The 20,375-nt window shown below is 41.2% G+C and overlaps 2 protein-coding genes across 2 annotated transcripts in view; one reads left to right on the top strand and one right to left on the bottom strand.

Moving 5' to 3' along the window:
• The window catches only part of hyi (hydroxypyruvate isomerase), a 127,755-nt gene that overhangs the window by 93,815 nt on the left and 13,565 nt on the right, over positions 1-20,375 (bottom strand). The gene's annotated exons all lie outside the window — the stretch shown is intronic.
• The window catches only part of szt2 (SZT2 subunit of KICSTOR complex), a 91,713-nt gene that overhangs the window by 61,798 nt on the left and 9,540 nt on the right, over positions 1-20,375 (top strand). The window contains exons 56-66 of the mRNA XM_065956048.1: positions 1,111-1,241; positions 1,797-1,844; positions 4,470-4,591; positions 5,610-5,795; positions 8,408-8,663; positions 8,791-8,870; positions 10,726-10,851; positions 14,994-15,196; positions 15,763-15,859; positions 16,408-16,488; positions 17,307-17,381. Of these exons, the coding sequence (XP_065812120.1) occupies positions 1,111-1,241; positions 1,797-1,844; positions 4,470-4,591; positions 5,610-5,795; positions 8,408-8,663; positions 8,791-8,870; positions 10,726-10,851; positions 14,994-15,196; positions 15,763-15,859; positions 16,408-16,488; positions 17,307-17,381 (1,405 nt within the window). The remainder of the gene's footprint in view (positions 1-1,110; positions 1,242-1,796; positions 1,845-4,469; positions 4,592-5,609; positions 5,796-8,407; positions 8,664-8,790; positions 8,871-10,725; positions 10,852-14,993; positions 15,197-15,762; positions 15,860-16,407; positions 16,489-17,306; positions 17,382-20,375) is intronic.

The raw sequence follows: 20,375 nt of genomic DNA, 5'->3' as shown, positions 1-20,375 counted from the left end.
GTTTTCCTCTCTGCACAAAGCATTTTATGATCGCAAATTTAACCACCGTTCCTCCATCAGGCACGATCATCTGTAGGAAATCCTGTACTCAGTGATGTGCCGTGATTTTCATATCTTGTAGTGTGTGCATGTTTGAGATTATGGAGAAGAATATCTGTTAGGATTATGCTGCTGCCCGAATTCAAACTCAGGAAGGATTTTAAAACTCCTGCAGTGTGAGCCGGGCGTTACCTTCTGATCCATGTCCGATAAAGAGAGTTGATACTGAAGAACTGAAACAAATATTTCAAGCAAACTGTTGAGGGACACAGATATGATAGCTTTTGTTTTATTTATGTATTTAACATAAATTCCACAGACAGGATCATAACATCAGCTCACTTATTGACTGGATTGAATTTTTATTTTGACATTCGGCTCCATTGAAAAATACTTGTTTTAAGAGTTAAGGGGCTTTTGCCTTTAAGGGGCTTTTGAAAGGTATATATATAAGGTTTATTTTGAAAGGTAAACTATAGACTGACTATAGACTGACTGTAAAGTTTGGGGACAGAGAGTGCGGATGACATGGACCAGACAGCGTCAGGATCAGGAGTCCAAACCTGTGACCTGTGCGATGAGGTTTGTAGCCTCTGTACACGGAGCGCCTGCTATATGCTTCATTTTACTTTAACACACTCCTGACAGGCAAACGGGAATTTGAATTTATGCAAACACAGTGATGCAGGGTCAAAATTTATATGCACCACTGTGGTACCTTAGTTGTTTTTTAGTTGGTCTTGGATTCTATCTTAAAGAAGTTCTCATGTTTCAGGGCCCGAGGCTTTACATCCTTAAGGCTCTCTCCCCCTGACAGTTTCAGGTTGGATCCACAGTATCTGTTCACGGTACTCCACAGATAAACTACAGCAGTGTAATGTAGGGGGATTAAGATATTCATGATACTGAGGAAATAAAAAAAATAAAAAATCATTATAAACACTTTCTATGTCTCTGTCTATCTGTGACAGTATCTATTACAGCTCGTCATTCCTAAAAATGAACTGTACATCCACAATCTCCTGAAACTACTGTTTGTGTACTACAATAATTATTTTTGTCTTTATTCAGCTGCCCTCAATCTGAGGACGTGTTTGCACCGTTCCCCCTCCTCCTGAACCTCAGCCAGCCTCCAGGCGCGACCAGGACCTTCATCCTCATCGGACGCAGCTTCCACCAGTGGCACTGCAGCACAGAGCAAGGTACCAGCTGAAGCCAGTGTGAAACAAACTCTGTCCACAGAGGTCACTGAGTCCCTCAGCACAACTTACTTAACTTCACACTACACACAATTCAGAACAAGAACCGGCTATAAATCTCTATGTAGATATTTTATTTAAGCAGAGGAAATGAGCACAAGCCACCAACAGCTGCAACTTAGTCCAACCTTTTCTTTCTTCTGAACATCATTGAGTGTATGAAATGTCTTCACAAAAAGTCTTAACAATGAATGAATTTCATAGATGTTTTGAAGTCAGTAGGTTATCCTGTAAAGAAGCAGCATGATCTCTAACACATTTAAAGTTAACTTTATGCGTAGTGTAGAGGAAAAGGTGCCAGCGTGAATGTTCTGTGTTGGAGCTTGAAAACCTGCCGTCCTCTCTGCTGCACTTTGATTCTGTGTTTCTCTGTTCATGCTTTCAGCTGCCTAACAGAAGTGTGTCATTTTGCTAGTGTCTGCTTCCATCTGTGTGTGTCCGCTCTGTCTCACTGTCCATGCCTCCTTTGCTGTTTGTACCATTTCTGTTTGCCTACAGAAGACAGTTCAGATGAGGAACACTCCCCAGTGCTTAATAGGTTCACACGTAAGTTTACCATTCAGCTCCACAGCGTTGATGCTGATGGATGAAATACATGTATCTGTTTATCTTGAGTTAGAGTTGAAGTCACTGTCACATCTGTGTGCCAAAAGAAAACAACTGATTCAAATGATCAAACTTTTGAAAAACAAAGGGTTTTTAAAACCAGTGTTGAACTTGTCTAAACATTATTTAAAGATTGTTTAAGATGTACACTACCAGTCACGTGTGGACACAGCTGATAGAAATGTTATCATCTCAAAGACATTTCCATCTAAAGGCATGTGCTTTAATGTTTGACATGCGTTTCTTCTATTAATATAAATAGTGAAGGTTATGCTCACCTATGTTTGCATTTCTTTCCAAAACAAACATGAAAATGAAATGTTTTATTTTTATTGTTTTAATATCTACTATTATTCTAAAATGTGGAAAGTATTGAAAATAAAGAAAAGCACTTTTGTTAGTAGGTGTGCCCTAGATACAGCTTACAGCTATATTATAATAATATAGTAAACTGTATTATTAATAAAACTGTTACTGTTGTGTGTCCAAACGTTTGACTGGTAGAGTATAAGAGAACAAATGAACACAGTCTGAAAGTGGATAGAAAGATGAGTATCCTAACAGATTGGACGACCTGAGGTTGACCTTCTGTCCTCACACGGCTGTCTGCACCCAGCCAACAATCATCTGAGATAAACGTATCAGATGAGGGCGGAGCAGAGAGTCATGTGAGGTTTCAGGAATCTCAGTCAAACCACATCTGTACTGTAAGCTAATCAGATTTCAATCAGAACCTCCACATCTGTATTACTCAGCGTGTCTAATTCTAAGCTGGAACAGAGATGCTTTAGAGGCGGCTGTGGCTATGTTGGCAGAGTCGGTTGTCGCTCAACCGGGAGGTTGAGGGTTCGATCCTGCAGCCACATGTCCGATGTGTCCATGGGCAAGACACTTAACACCAATTTGCTCCCGCTGCTTTATCAGATGCGTGTGAATGTGTATGAATGGTATGAGTTATTTCTGATGGTCACTTTACACAGCAGCCTCTACCATCAGTGTGTGAATGTGTAGGTGTGACCTGCGGTGTAAAAGAGCTTTGAGTAGTCAGAAGACTAGAAAAGCTCAAGTCCATTTACCATTTAATATTTGTGCCAGCACCAAGAATGAGTTCAAGATGCAATATTGACATAAATGGTAACAACCGTTATTGGCAAAGCAAAATGATCAAAACAATCAACAATAATTTAACATATAAAACAAACAATACCCATAAACACATACAAAGATGCATTAAATATGATAAAATCAATTACAATGAAATAGTGACTAAAATAACTAATAAATGTAAAGAACTGTTTTTCTTATAAGGTGTCAGTTAGAAAGTCTGCGGCTGAATGTATACATTGTTCTCTTCTGCTAAACAAAGTCTCTTTATATCCTCGTGAGGCTCAGACCGCTCTGATAGCCTCAAACAGCGGGCGGATGAGGAGAAGGTGGACCTCTGTTTCTACTTGTTCCAATTTACATTTTATTTTTATTCTGTCTTCTCCAGGTGTGATGGCCCGATTCAATTTCTTATTCATGATCGCTGAGTCTTAGAAGATGCTAAATAACTTATTAAAATACAACTTAGGAGAGTAACATTATCGAAACCTTCTGGGAAAATACTGTTATGCTTTCTGGTTTTAAAATCTAAATAATCTATCAGACCTTAAATCTTTAAAGTTTAAACACTATTATAGGGTTTTCACACTTTCGCAGTTTCTCCTGCCAGACTCCTAGTATTTTTCTGCAAGTCCGAGTGAGCTGATGTGAGAACGCTGCAGGATATTCTCCGGAGATTTAACCTCGAGCCAAGAGGAGGGGGAGTGAAGTTTATATACTGTGACTGCTGCATGGTGTAAAGAGTGTATACATGCGACCACTACGATCTAGCGTCGTGATGTAAAAAAACAATGCGGAAGTAGCGGACGAAGCAACTACTGAAGCTACTTCCGCATTGTTTTTTTACATCACGTCTTACCTCAGGAAATCCCCCGACCCCCCCTCCCCTCTGACAGGGATAGTCTCCAACTGTGAGGAGCATATGTGAACGGCTAGGTCAGGAGAATCTCCAGAGCAGTCCTCCTGAAATGATCTAGATATTTTCCGGAGTGCAGATGTGAAAACGGCTTACGACTTTTCTCTGGTGGTGTTATTATCTTTTATATTTACTTGCTAAGTTAGGATGGCCATAGTTTGTAAAGATAGAAAGTGGAATATAAAAAATATCCTCAACAAGACGTTATTGTGGAATGTTGAAAACAAACGACCATAATCTTCTCTATAGCTGATCATGGTAAGAACATGATGTCGCCTTCAAACGGTAATTCAGACTTTATTTAAAAAAGCCTTGGGAACTGTCAGACCATCATGTAAAGACCCTACAAACATTCCCCCAACAAAAAGATGTGGAATGCACATTTCAAAGTAACAGTATTTTGCTCTTCATTGACTGTAATCCTACAGTTAAGGACGAAGCAGTTAGGATAGTTTGTAGGGAGACTTGCTAAGGCGTGCCTAACATGTCTGGCATTGACTTCTATCTCTTTTCCATGTCACTGAGTATCTCTCTCTTCTGCACAGCTCATAAGGGCTTCCAGCGCTTCGAGGCTCTGGAGCAGAGTGATGTGTTCAGTCCTATCCAGGCCGGGGCAGGACTGGCTCCCCGCCAGAGGTTCCTCTACATCAGCATCCTGGACAAAAAGGTGACTTGGCTTAAGGAAGGTTCTGGATTGTGAAAATCTCTAAGAGACAGTTTGGATGAATACATCAGGTCTGCTGGTTTCAGCTGTGGTACATCTTTGAACAATGGATCTGTTAAGCCCCGTTTGCACCAAGCACTCAGGTTTGGTGTAGTGCAGTTTGGTACAGTACACCCTGATCTTGCTTGCGTTTCCTCAGCCAAACATACCCTTACATATCACTTAATCACAGCGGCGCGACACAGTGTAGACAGCCAACAAATTCAACAAAGAAGAAGAACGTAACATAGTAAATAAAGATCAATGATTCCTTGGAGCGGTGGGGCGGTGCTACGTGCTGACAATACTTTTTCCACTTTTGACAGTGGAAACGCTCATAAATGTGTACTGTACCAAACCAAAGTGAACCGGACTGCTTTGTGGAAACGGGGCTTTAAATGGTTGCTCCCTGAGTCTTGCTTACCTCAAGTCTTGTGTAATAAAAGTATAAAATAATAACAATTTTGCAATAATAAAAGTATATCCATCTGAACTACATTAGCCAAACTGGCTAAATTGTAGTTTTTGGAGGTAGTATTTGTGAATATATAAAAAAATCAGGACATGTCCACCTTTTAACTCGGGTTTTGACTGAGCCTTAGAAATCTGGAAGGGCTCAGTTGTGAGAAAATGGAAAAACATGTACATGTGATGGCTACACTAGTGTTTAAATTATCTGTGTATATTAAGAAAAGTGCTATACAAGCTCAAGTCCATTTACCATGTATGAAGAATATAGAGTTAAGAAAGATATTTTAGTTTTGCACATATTTAACGATAATGCTGTCGTAATGTCTTAGTAAATATAATGCTCAGTCTTAAAGGTACAGTATCACTCCTTTCAATGTGGCATTGTTGTATTGAAGAAAGGTATAACATGCTAAATGTATTTGTCATTTAAGGCTTACAGAAAATAATCTGAATTGTTAATGTAAGCAGCCTTTGTGTTTTTAACATTTTGTATTGTATCCTTTTACCTAAGGTGACTCTATACAGCTATAACTGGTCCGTGGACCTCGGCGCCTCTCTGAACCGTGATATCATCCGCCTCGTTAAGTGGCAAAATGCAAGGGCTCATGTTGTCCACTGTCTGCTCAACCAGAAGATGGGCCTCTTCCACCATCACTGCTTCTCTGATGCACCCTTTCACGAACTGGACTCCAAACAGGTACAGACCCTTGATTTTATGTAAAACAATGCTGACAAGTTACCAGCAGAACATTCAGCAGTACTGCTCCCTAAACGACATTGAAAATACCTTAAAGACATGCTGATACATGTGTGGCTGAAAAGCTGCTGGAGTCACTTCTGTTTTATGGGCTGGTAGTTCAGGTGGAATCAACCCGTCATGGCAGCATCTGGGTTTACACTGCTGCAGAAACTGGCAGGTCCAGAGGCAGACTTCACACAGCTGTCGTATCGTGAGGAGGAACTGTAGAGACTTCTTAGTGAGCACGATGGGATTACCTGTTACACGAGCAGCCTGTTTGAGCTTCATGGTCTTCACAGGATGTCTCTCTAGAAACCTAATGCTGCAATTTCTTCACTAGCGATTTCCTAACTGTGCCAGTCCGCTGCTTGGTGTTGACCTGATACACAGCGGGCGGCTGTGGCTCAGTTGGAGACGACCGACTCTCCAGCAGCAACATGTCTGATGTGTCCTTGGGCAAGACACTTAACCCTAAATTTCCCCTGTTGCTTCGTCGGTGGCTTATGAATATGTGTGAATGTGATCTGACGGCCACTTTATATAGAAGCCTCTGCCATCAGCTGGAGCTGGGGACCGAACCTCCGACCCTCCAGTTGAGGGACCACAGACTCTACCAACTGAGCCACAGCCGTCCCGTTACCCTCATCATTTCTTTGAAAGGTCATTCTGATATGACGACTCCTTGTTACTAAGATATAGAAATGGACCTGTGACTACAATGACGGCATATCCTTTTTTTTTATTATCGGTAGAGAACACAAAAGTTACTTTTTTCCTCCCTCACCAATCGGTGTTAAAGATGTGTTTTCCATCATTCTTAACATCAACGCCAAGTACAAGGACACATCACTGCAAATTTCCCTAAACCCTGCATGTAATCTGTTTCTAAAAATAATCTTCTAAAAAGAATTGACAGACATATTGCTGCCTTTCTAAGGATCTTTATGTCATTAAATGTTAAACAATCAACCCCTCACTGTGAATAGGAAAGCAGGGAGTGAGCAACAGAGCTGTTTTGATTTACTTCAACAGTCCAAATATCAAAGTGAATGTGGGGAAGTTATAAATGAATCCCCTCCCTGGCAGATCAGTCTCGCCATTGTTGCATTTACTCAGACCAATTTTATGCAGTTTTATTTTTACATTTCAAAATACAGACAAATGTAATGCACAGTGTTGTTCCTGCACTGCTGTGTTGAAATGGCTGTAGTAGAGACTCATAAGAGCAGAGCTTATGCACAAAAGAAAGACACCAAATGGCCTTTGAGCCTCCTCCCTAGGGCCAATTTACAAAACAAGCTCAAAGAATAAGAGATCCAAACTTTTTCCTCTCCGTTCAGTGACCCCGCTCGTCATCGCTACATAACTAATGAGTCCAGACAGAAGGCAGAGTCAGAGCAGCAGAAAATTTGCCTGAACAGAGCTTCATCTGTCATGGTCCTGATGAGAGGCAGAGGGAGTACCAGTGCACATTTGACCCCCCCCCCCCCCCCCCCCCCCCCCCCCCCTCCAGCCTGTGGGCAAGGTGCAGCCATCTCTGCCACACTGGGGCATCTGGGCCTTGAGCTGCTCCACTGAACAAAATCACTCAAAGTTCTTCTCCACATCCACCACGGCACACAAACAGTCTTCCAGAAGTATCCGACTGTAATAACAATAATGATACCCAGCAACACAAATATATATGCAATATATAATATTTATTCATTAGTCCACAACACAGGGCAGTTCAAGAAAGGGCGAGGTATAGTCCCTTTGTATTACACAAACAGAATAAGTGAGAACAGAGGACAGTTCTCTGTACTCTGGTGATACGGACATGGATACTACTGTGTGGTTCATAAGGAGGCAGCAGGGTGTACAGGCCACTGCTGGAGTGTCTTGTACTATCCTTTGGGCTCTTGTCAAGCGCCTCACGTTAAAATCACTTTCGATTGGTCGACAGGTTCCAATGATAATGCTCTCAGGTTTAAATCACCTGCTGTAGAGCCTTTTTGTCTTTGGCCGCACACATACGATTTGTAATGTTTGAGATCAGGATGCATCAGTCTTACGAGTGCATCGAGAGCTAAGCCTCTGCAAAGATGTGATTGTAACAGTTTCTGATTTGTGATGCTGAGTTAGGCTGAATCTTGCATCATCTGTTTATTTTCATGCGACTGGACATTAGCCAGGAGAGCGGTTTGTGGAGTAGCCTTAGGTCCAAGCTGGGTTTGCTTAGCTCTTGTCTCTGCCTTTTCGCCTCTCTTCCTGGGGCGGTCACACAGCTTGCTCTGTGTTATGTCTGGCTGGGTAGTTAGAAGATGTTACGGGCAGTGATTGTCTGAGGGTTCAGTTGAACAGGTTAAAGAGAAAGGAGAAATAAATACACAAAAACAATCATTTTCATTTTAGTCTAACAAGGAGAATTCTTATTATAAAGGACCCATTTCCTCTGCTGGTGATGACGAAGCCCATACTTAAGTGTTCTCTCTTTTCTGTCTTTTGTTTAGGGTTATAATCCGACCTTTGAAGTGATGTCTTCTCTTTTTTGACTGAATGTTTCTTTACTGTCCATTTGTCTTTACAAGGATCCCAATCCGTTCCTAAGCCCTTCCATGGAGCCGGATGCTTTGCTGCGCAGCACAGTTCCTCCTTTGCCCAGTAAAGAGCAGGGCAGGCTGGGAAGCTCTGGTCGAAGTCTCGCTCCACTCCACTTCCCCTCTGAGTTGCTCCCCTTTGACGAGGCTCTTAGGGACGTCTGCACCATCAGACCCTTGATGGACGGGGATGTGGTGGCCCGACATGGATCTCAGCTCCTGGAGATCAAGGCTGCTGAGCGTAGAGGTTAATACTGCTGCTTCTTATGAAATTAATCATATATAGGATAAGAATCTTGAAAATACATTTGTTGTCCAATGGCCTAGTTGCATATTGGATGGAAGGGGTAATGGCCTTGTCTTTATCTCGACAGAAATGGAGAAACAGATGAAAATCGAGAACCTGTTTGTGACTTGGCAGCAGAGGTCAGCACAGTCAAACATGCCAATTTCAGTAAGTAACCCGAGAAATTCTACTTAAGCCAAATTCAGACAAAACAAAGAAATATCTGAAGTTTCAATCATGTTTATTAAAGGTGCACTATGGAGTTTAGGTAGATAAATGTGACAGTTGGAGAAATGTACAGATTCTGTGTTTAATGTTCATAACTCAATAGACAAACTGTCCTCAGAGGAAAATTTGGTCCCTGGAACTGTTTGAATATAAAATGCTATGCAAGAAGTTATGGAGGGGGGCCCGCTACAGTGAAACCGTGACTCTCCTGGTAGCTTTTTAGCTCCAAACAGTGTCCATGAACCCAGTTTTTCTTTGAATAAAGTTTGAGTATTCAGTTCAGAAAATATAGCATAGAATCACTGCTCCAACTTTCAAATTTCACTACCAAATCTACATAGTGCAAATTTAAACTTTAGGGTGAATCTATTAGTAGTTGTTCAGGCCAATAGTTGATTAGTCGTCTGTTGGGATTTTAATATAATATCTTAATATTTGTGTTTGGGTAATCAGAAAACAGTTTCAGGTCCCAGAAAGACCTGAAACTGTGATACATTAAAGAGAACTACAAAACTTGTATAATGAGCCCTTCACGGTCAGAATTTTAGAAGCCTTATTTAAAAGCGACGTATCGTCCTCCTTTCCAACCAGTTTAAATAAGTCTCAGATGTTCTAAAAGCATTACTTACCACAAATCCACTTTGATTCTGTATTTGATCATGCATATAAACCCCTCTATTTCAGCCCTGCTCAGAACAGGCTGTTTCTGTGTCTGTAGCTTGTTACCTGTAAAGGTTAATGCTAACAATTCTAAATGTTTTTAAAACAAGGATCAAGGAGACTGACAAAGTATTTAAATAGTTCTCCTGTCCCTGGAAACTTAAACCCGGCTTGTACCAAAGCTAAGCTAACCTGATTATTAAACCATCACTTTCAGCTTCGGTCCACTAAAGTGTAGTTAAGTTAGTTGCTTTTGATTGGCTCACACCTGGTAACAAACTAACTGACTTACTGACAAACTTTCTGGCTAGCTAGATTTTTCCCTTCTTTACAGACAAATGAAAATTTGGTTCAACTAAGACTCATGATGCGTGTTAAAGTGTAACACATTACACTCAATATTCTTGTACCACTCTAAGCCAGGTATTATGTACTTACTGTTCATCACAGCATTATAAGGGAGTTCTAAGGTCAGCCTCAGTTGTGTGCTGTGGCATGAATGTCAAATAATTAAAAGTCAGGTATGGTTTTGTTTCTATTGGAATAATTTCACATAATGAAAGGTCCAAATTGGTATTCAATATTGGACACATTGGGAAACAAATGAGCAATCTAACAACAAATTGGATCCTGATCTGTCAGAATATTGTTTTAAATTTCTGATCAGACTTGCCTAAACGTGGGGGAATGCTTTCCCTCACCACTATAGCTTTGAGGACAATTCATGTTCATTCCTCCAGGAAATCAATTAGTATGGGCTTGAGGTGGTGAATACCTGAGTTTCTGTCTGTCGTAATGACATCTCAGGACGGGTTTGTAGTAGGGTTATATTTGTGAATATAATGTTCCAATGGACCCCCAAATAACTCTTCAACTTAGGCACATCTAAGTGGAGGTCTACAACCTGACCTGGGCCCATCAGTGTCCACAGGCATTCAGTTAAAGATGTGTTGTTATTTCACTGGAAAAATAAATTTGACTAAGAGATGTGATCTGAAGGCATCAAAGTCAGGTTGTCCCCAAAACACCAAGTTTATAGTACATCTGCCAAATGTTGATGTCAGTTCTACCCATAAGTATTAGCAGTGTCACCATCTTATACTAATGGTTATAATACCCATGGATGTATTTACAGGGGGCAGATTTGGAGACCCTGAAACAGTCATCTAGGCTAGTCCACTATTGTGCAACCCCTCTCCTCTTTGACCCCGTCTTCCGCAAGCAGATCCAAGAGGAACAAATTGTTCAGCCTCCAGTAAAGGTAAGCTTACAGTTTGCTATATTACTCAAAGAGCCACAAATAGGAGGGTGTCTCAATCAGTCGTGATTTTAGGAAATTCAGCCTTTTGGTGAGCATCCACAAAGTCATGGTGATGTTGAGCAATGCTCATTTTACGTGGTTGTAATGTTAAGAAGATCTATCTTTCATCCATCATCCATCCATCCATCTGTCCATCCATAATCCATCTATTTATCTATCTGTCGTGGGAACCTGGGACTAGGTTGTTGTGGTCACTTTGCTGACATGACAACCAGGGTACAGTTTTTAGAGCAGCCCGGATGTCTTCTTCCTCAGGCATATGTCAGCCTAATTTTACTGTTTTCAAATCCTTAAACAATATTGAAGCTGTTTTTAAATTTCTGCTGTTGCAAAACAAACATTTCATAATGTTCCTGTTAGAAATTAAAAAGTTTGCTGTGATGAAACTTGTAAAGGTTTTTACTGTGAAGGTATTTCATGAAATGTTGCATGTTGTCAACAAGTTGGTAGAAAGTCATTTTTATTGCTGTTCCTAAATCCAACATGGTTGGCACAATTAAAGAAAAGTGAGCCAGCTTTTGCCAAAGATACTTTAGAGCAGGGGTCTCAAACTCAAACTGGCATGGGGCCACTGGGAGTACTGTCGACTTAAAGGAGGGCCACTACAAAGTTCAAGCACCACAAAAAGGACTTTATTTTTGCAAATGTACTTTTTGTTTCTGCAAAATTTTGTCACACATCACTAATACAAACAGCAGTTTATATACATTTTTCAAAACATCTGCTTTCATTTAGTAGTGCAAGTCTTTTGTGTTTGCTTTATAACTTAAATAACTTAATCAAATAATAAATAAAACCTGCACTGCACTGAAAAGATGCAGTTACTCAAAATACCAGTACATTAATCCGGCATTCTATTTCTTGCCAGACACCTGGCAGCGCTTCTGCTCACACAGATGAGCCACATTTACCTTGATGGAGGTCACAGTTGAAACCCTGAGTACAGCTTCAAGGTGTGCATCACTAAGCCTGGACCTGTACTTGCATTTATTAAAGTTCATTGTCGAGAAAAGTTTCTCACACAGATATGTGCTTCCAAAAAGGCACATTACACGACTGAACAATTTGGATAGCTCTGGGAAGGATGCAGGTAATTCTCTTAGAAACTGTCCAGTCAGGTCTGCCTTCCCCTGTGCCTCTCTGAATTTATTTTTCAGTTCACTGTTACACTGCAGGTCAACAAGTTCCATTTGCAACACACTTGGGACACTCTCAACATCAGCTGAAAAAGGGTCTGCAAATACCTGGAAAGTGACCCGGTGTTCCTTGAAGTCAGCAAAACGCTGATCAAACTCCTGCAGAAGATTGTCAATAGCAGAGGCATATTCATCACCTCTGTACCAGCACTACTAGTCCGTTTTTTTTGCCTGTCATGGACGGGTCTCCGTCAGTGGTGATGCCAACCAGTCTATTCCATGGCAAACCTGCGTGCTCAATCGCGTCAGAGAGCTGCTGAAAAATGTCCTTGGCTGTAGAGCGGCCGTGCATTGCGCACAAACTCATCAACTCTTCAGTCACTTCGATTTGGTCATTAATACCCCTGATGAATATGGACAGCTGGGCAGTATCCGTTTTATCCGTGCTTTCATCAAGCGCCACAGAGTATGCAGTGAAACGTTTTTCTCTGTCACATAACTGGTCATAAATGTCACTTGATAAACTGCTAATCTGCTCTGCTGGTTTCCCCGTTCTGGCAATTAATTCACTCAACACGTAACTTGCTTCAACAGCAGCATCGGCCTCCTTCTTGGATTTGTGGAAAAGACTTTGCTGAGAAAGAAGTCCTCTCTGTAGCTGCGTGGCACGCTGTTTCCTCTCCTCTCCCCGGTACTTTTCATACTGCTCTCCGTGTTTAGTGCAGTAATGACGCTTGAGATTGTACTCCTTTAAAATGGCAATTCTTTCCTGACATACAGTGGGTACGGAAAGTATTCAGACCCCTTTACATTTTTCACTCTTTGTTTCATTGCAGCCATTTGATAAAATCAAAAAAGTTCATTTTATTTCTCATTAATGTACACTCAGCACCCCATCTTGACAGAAAAAAAACAGAAATGTAGAAATTTTTGCAAATTTATTAACAAAGAAAAACTGAAATATCACATGGTCATAAGTATTCAGACCCTTTGCTCAGTATTGAGTAGAAGCACCCTTTTGAGCTAGTACAGCCATGAGTCTTCTTGGGAATGATGCAACAAGTTTTTCACACCTGGATTTGGGGATCCTCTGCCATTCTTCCTTGCAGATTCTCTCCAGTTCTGTCAGGTTGGATGATGAACGTTGGTGGACAGCCATTTTCAGGTCTCTCCAGAGATGCTCAATTGGGTTTAGGTCAGGGCTCTGGCTGGGCCAGTCAAGAATGGTCACAGAGTTGTTTTCTGAAGCCACTCCTTTGTTATTTTAGCTGTGTGCTTAGGGTCATTGTCTTGTTGGAAGGTGAACCTTCGGCCCAGTCTTGAGGTCCTGAGCACTCTGGAAGAGGTTTTCTTCCAGGATATCTCTGTACTTAGCCGCATTCATCTTTCCTTCAATTGCAACCAGTCGTCCTGTCCCTGCAGCTGAAAAACACCCCCATAGCATGATGCTGCCACCACCATGTTTCACTGTTGGGATTGTATTGGGCAGGTGATGAGCAGTGCCTGGTTTTCTCCACACATACCGCTTAGAATGAAAGCCAAAAAGTTCAATCTTGGTCTCATCAGACCAGAGAATCTTCGTTCTCATAGTCTGGGAGTCCTTAATGTGTTTTTTGGCAAACTCTATGCAGGCTTTCATATGTCTTGCACTGAGGAGAGGCTTCCGTCAGGCCACTCTGCCATAAAGCCCCGACTGGTGGAGGACTGCAGTGATACTTGACTTTGTGGAACTTTCTCCTATCTCCCTACTGCATCTCTGGAGCTCAGCCACAGTGATCTTTGGGTTCTTCTTTACCTCTCTCACCAAGGCTCTTCTCCCACGATTGCTCAGTTTGGCTGGACGGCCAGGTCTAGGAAGAGTTCTGGTCGTCCCAAACTTCTTCCATTTAAGGATTATGGAGGCCACTGTGCTCTTAGGAACCTTCAGTGCTGCAGAAATTCTTTTGTAACCTTGGCCAGATCTGTGCCTTGCCACAATTCTGTCTCTAAGCTCCTTGGGCAGTTCAAGGAGGATCAGAAGAAATGGACAGCATGTGAGTTAAAGATGAGTGTCACAGCAAAGGGTCTGAATACTTATGACCATGTGATATTTCAGTTTTTCTTTGTTAATAAATTTGCAAAAATTTCTACATTTCTGTTTTTTTTCTGTCAAGATGGGGTGCTGAGTGTACATTAATGAGAAATAAAATGAACTTTTTTGATTTTAGCAAATGGCTGCAATGAAACAAAGAGTGAAAAATGTAAAGGGGTCTGAATACTTTCCGTACCCACTGTATCAGGCAGGTTGCATGTCCACTAAACTCCACAAAAAAAATACTGTAATGTCCATTGTTCTTGAAACTTTCTGTGTTCATTGTCAACTTTCCTTTTTGACTTAGAAAGCGACATCTTGGTCGTAAGCAGCCAAACAACAACACTTTTGCGCCAACTGCTCTCACTCCGTGAACCTCTCTGGGCATGTGCGGGTACCTTTGGCCTTTGACTTACAACCTTGTCAAAATAATTTTTATTGAAGTACGTTTTTTTTTTATTTTTTTTTATTTCATAAGAAATTGTATTTTTAATTAGCATGAAGAAACGAAAAAATAAAATAAATACATTTAATTTAAAAGATATTTTGCGGGCCTGACTACATTATGTTTTTAACATGCGGGGCGGGCCGGGGATTGGGGGGAGGGGGGCCGTACATGGCCTGCGGGCCGGCAGTTTGAGACCTCTGCTTTAGAGCTATGATCATCTCGGGGCAAGTGTTTCACACAGGCCTTTGTCAGAGACCGATAATCTTCCCTGCAGAGGGTCTCGATTGCTCTTAAAGTTTTTTCTCATTGTGTGTTTGCATGTTAAAGAAATTGTACAAGATATCAGATTTGCACACTTTGAGGAACTTAAATGTTAACGTGACGTTCCCTGTGATACTAATGTGTGTGATTGTTATATGTGTGCCAGAAACGGCATTGTTCCAGTGACTCCACAGCGTCAGGACGGGACCGAAGCTACAGCACTGACTCAGGTGATATGCTTCCCAGCCGACTGAAGGAAGAGCCCTGGCTTCTGGAAATTTCTGGCACCTTCCTCCAGCAGTACGTCCAATACCTGCAGAGCATGGGCTTCATTTTGGTTCAGGTCCGGCCTCAGTCTCCAGCTCGCAGGTCAGTATCTACATTGCTTGATTATCAGCATTTGTTATGAGGACTCTTGAGGCTTCCTTCTGGTTTTGTTCTTAAAGGTCATATATTACGCAAAATGCACTTTACCTTGTTTTTCGATCACTGATACGTGTCCCTAGTCTTGAGCTGAAAAGTGGAAAATGTTTTAACTTTTATGCCCAAAAACCGCTAGGAAAACGTGTCACGCAGACAGCAGAGTAGAGCGCAGTACCATAGGAAAACATTGTTTTGCTAGCAACGTTTTTCTAGCAATTCGTCGAAGTGTTATCGGGCCCTCAGAACTCTTAATCAATGAATCATCATTTGTGTTTTGACCGTCCTCTGACCTCTGACCTTCCAGCACAGCAGCCCCATGGCTGATGCAACAGGAGCAGATGCAGGGCAGATACCTGTCCTGTGTGCCGGTCACTTTCTAGGCTCGTACGCTGTGACTCTATCAGAATGATGTATTATGAGTTCGTTTATGCTGTTGGTGTTCCTTCAGCCCTTGACCATGCCTGGTTTAAACCCTAACTGCCCCCCCTCCCTCCCCCCGCCATCTCTTACAGCATAGCCCGTGCTCGGGCTGCGATGCTGAACTCGATGTCATCAGAAGGGAGAATGTCTTTTTCTTACGTAAAGCAGAAGAGCGAGGACAGCCCTAAGGTGAGTGTTTACCTTAGATATACACACACACACACACACACACACACACACACACACACACACACACACACACACACACACACACACACACACACACACACACACACACACACAGACACACACAGACACACACAAACATTTTTAAATTTTAAGGAACGTGAACAGTTTGTAAGGTTTGCTCTTTGAATTGGTACTTGGTGACACCTTGAATCTAGGAAGGAATCTATTCTCAAATGTGTTAAAGGAGATATTAAAGAAGACAAGGACTAAAGGAAAGGTGTAAAAGTCAAAGAAAACACAGATTTGTAAAAAGTGGGCACAGATTATAAACTGCCCACAGATTTGTAACCTGTGGTAATGGATTCACACACAGCTCTGTATTTTCTCTCACCTGAGCACAGGGGAACTCCATTGGAAGTTATGCTGATTAATCTTTGTTTCAGTAAAAACACCAATATTTACCAAAAGAACTTTAGAACTTTAAAAAAATGAATGGCTCAAGAAACTGCGTCCTTTATTTATTTATTTTGTGTAAATTGCCTTTGCAGACTACGCTTTCTGCAACCACCGCATACCACCTCCAGAGGGCGCTACCAGGGGGCATTGTATTGATGGAACTGGCCTTTAAGGTAAGAAAATATGAATTCACTAAAACGCTGTCCTCTGCATTTTTCTAATAAGGTCCACGAACAGAAACGTGTTCAAACTAGGATCAATATTGGAGATGTTTTTGAAAAATCGAGCCAGGTTTCAACACAGAAAGGTTTACAGACCGACAAAGAGCTGGCTAAACACTGAAGCTTCAGTGTCCACGACATGGCAACCTGAGTGAGCATCTACTAGAGAGGAGGGGGCGGGGGGACACAGCGCTCTACAATGTTTTGAATTTGGACTGCAGTACCCATTTTAAACACTAGGTGCCAGTTACATATTGCTCCTTTAATTGAATACCAATATACATTTGTACAAGTCATTTGTAATGGATTGCATTTTAAACACACAGCAATGTTGGGCCTGATGTGAATGTCAACTGTTTTCAGAGCATTTGGGCTTTGCAATCCAATTTAAGTCATGTGTGATTATATTTCCATGTTGTCAAAGTAAAGTTTATTTGACCCCGTTCACCCTGCCTTTGTGCTTCTCCTGTGTGTATCTCAAGGCAAACATTCCCAACAAGTTTCCTTTTGTATGATTTTTTTTTTCTTCCTTTCTGCTGTAGCTTCTGGGTCTTCAGGCAAACATAAATCCTTTATAACAATTTATATGTTTTAGCTCGTGAGAATGAACTTGCTAGGCTGAATCAGTCAGAAGTTTTTTTTCCTCTCCTAATAATCTTACACACCTAGTGTGATTGTGTGTGTGTGTGTGTGTGTGTTTTTGTATGTATACCTACAGTATGTCATATATCAATAACCATGTATTTTCCATGGATTTCATCTTGTTCCAGGGGTGTTACTTCTGTGTGAAGCAGTATGCGCTGGAGTGTTCACGCATCCCCATGGGACAGACGGTCAACTCTCAGGTAAATATGATATATGCATATATGACGCCTTTTCTTTTATTGGATATTGTGGAGACTTTAAGCACGAGAGAGAGCACAAAGAGTGTAGACAGAAAACACAATACAAACATATTCATATGCAACATTTTCACCTTTCTGAAGGACCGTGTGCTGACTTTCTTTTTAACTAGTGGTTTTACAGTTTGGTCCAGGAATGTTCAGAGGTCTTAGGGAAGGTTTGGAGTTCAAAGGGTCTTCTTGGAAAATGTTCCTCGAGGACCATAGGGTTAAAAGTATGGATGTTCCAGCCCTCGTACTGTATTTAGGAATATCGAAGTTTTCTTATTCTGATACTGATTAATATTCCCAGAAAGATTGTTGTGCATCCTCTGACAACACTTTGCTCTTATGTATTTCACCTGATTATTTAAAAATAATAATAATAGTGTTTTAGATTAAATCATGTGATGTCTTTCATCTTCTGTATATCAACCTTTCTACCTGTCTCTTTGCACACAGTCTGCCCGTGTTTTGAGTGCACATGGCCAGAGGCTTCCACAAACTAGAGCTAGAGAGTTATTGAAGGAAAGTAACATGTGACAGCTAGATATATTTAGGGCACACTCACACTAGGCAAAGTTGTTCCATACCGTGATTGAGCATGATTTGTTTTTTTTTTTGATGGTATTGATCTGCTTCAGTCCTTTCCCCGCCTTCCCATTCACTTGCTTTTCACTAGTAGTAAGGCCGTGAAAGTGTTTTGGAAATGGTTTTGCCATTTTTTTGTTTCAAACTTTCAAAGAAAGGCTAGTTTAATCTCGAAAGGAAGCATTTGTGCATTTGTGCATTTGTGCATGTGTGCGTGCATGCATGTGTGTGTGTACAAAAATTCTGCTTAGTTAGTCCCTGCAGAACATTTTTGCTAGAGTAAGTATTTGAATTAACCAGAGTTTGCTCTGTAGATCTCCAGGGTTCAGCATATTGAATCTCCTAAAATGAGACCAGCTTTGAAGAAGAGATGTATATTTAGAAGCGCTAACTCACGTCTTTAAGGCTCTAGATGTTTTTCCCAAGAGCATTTTTTTTGTTTATCTCTTGTCATATCCTACTACCAGCCCAGGAAACATATAAACCATATACACACACCATAAATGTAAATCAGATGTCATATTGTTTAGTCACATTGAGAAATGCCTTGGTGCCACATCCTTATTTAAAAAGCCAGCCGGCAGAAATGAAGGCGTCTCTTTTGATTTTCAGCTTCACTTCGAAGCACACTTTAAAAATGTTGCACAGTCATGCTTCCTCCTGTTTGTACCATCTCCAGAATAAAACCAATACTCCCACTGGCACCTTGAAAAAGTCGCCCACAAACTCATCTTCTCAGGACTTGATTACTGTATCTCTCTCCTCTCAGACATACATTACAACGGTAACACATTGCCATAACTACTCACTACTTCCACCTCAAGGAGGCTCTCAATCAATACTAAAATAACAAGAGATGACGTCGAGGCTAGCGGGGAATCATGGGAGTTCTCTCTGCTACTTCCCCGCCCCCGTGAAAATGAACTCTGCGTTAATGTAGTGAAGACGAAGAGGCGAAACCGACCTGAGGAAGAGAATATGTTTACTGACGAGCTAATGTATCCGTGTATAATTTACATGAATTTTATCACAGCAGCACATACAGCAACAGTACAGCAACTTTCAGTTACAGCTCATGCTTCCTTTTGTAGCGGTCTTTGACATAACATCTGGTGTTTCCACGGCAACAATACACATTCTGTCTGTCATGGCGGCTATGTCTTGGTGGTCGCCTTGACAAGACACTTCCCGTTACAACTATAAAATTATAGATTTCTCTGGCTTTGATAACAGACAAGAACAAATATTCCTCAGCGCACCGCTTCCCCTCCTACCCAACCCCTCCTGAAGGGTTCCAACCCAGTTCAGATGTCATTGGACCGATCATAGACCAGTTTTCTTTGTGTAAACAACAGTTCCAAACGGACACAAAAACAAGTTAGATATGTTAGTCATTACTTCTATCGCACTTATTATTTAGAGGATTGGTCCAGATATTTTTGTCATTGTAAATCATCTCTTCCACTATCCACTGGTGTATCCCTTTCTAGTTTTAAACATGCACAACAATCATCCTTCTTTAAAAAAACGTCCCTTGATCCTACTGGTTTCAATCATTTTAGTCTGATCTTCAAGCTGTCCTTTTTATCCCGTATTTTAAACAAAGTACCGGTAGTCCCCTCACAGCTGACAACTTCATTTGTCAGCTGTTCATGACTTAAAACATTATCTTTGACAGATTTCAAAAAGGTTCTCTCTATAGCATAGAAACTTCTTTGGTTAAGGTCTCAAGTGACCTACTCCTTGCCACAGCTGCAGGTTTTTACTCTGCTTTCATCATTGGCACAATCAACCACAAAATACTACTCTTCCGGCTTCAATCTTTAGTTGATGATGCCAGCCTACTGAGCATCGGACTGGTTTGTTTTATCTAAAAAGTCTTAATCAGTTTAAAATGATGGGTCCCTTTTTTTTTTTTTTCAAGCGCCCTCTCCACTTGTGGGGTTCCACAGGGTTCCATTTTTGGTTCTCTGCTGTTTTATTTCTATAACCTCTTACTTGGTTGGTTAAACGGTAAACATAATGTTCATTACCATTGCTTATCATCCTTTCTGGCAAACTACAATGCAAGGTTGTGCTCTTAGTGGGGCCCGGGGTGGTCGAGTGTTTGCTATTGAGGCCCCCCTGCAAGCTCATTCTGGGTGCTAGGATCTTCATCTGAAAAGTTGCACAAATCAAGTGTGACTAACACAAACTACAGCAATACTGGATGAGATAACAAATGAAGAAAATAAAAAGTAAACAGCACCACTGAGTGGATAGTTAGTTAAGCTAGAGAGCCTTGATTGTTAGCATTAGCTTGCTAACAGTGGGGTGCTAGTTAACTGGATAACAAACAAATAATAGGCTTGGTCTAAAGCTGTACAT

Source organism: Labrus bergylta, chromosome 6 (assembly GCF_963930695.1).
Source record: "Labrus bergylta chromosome 6, fLabBer1.1, whole genome shotgun sequence".
Taxonomy (NCBI): Eukaryota; Metazoa; Chordata; class Actinopteri; order Labriformes; family Labridae; genus Labrus; species Labrus bergylta.
Note: the sequence above shows the minus strand (reverse complement) of the source record. Positions and strands in the feature narration are given on the sequence as shown.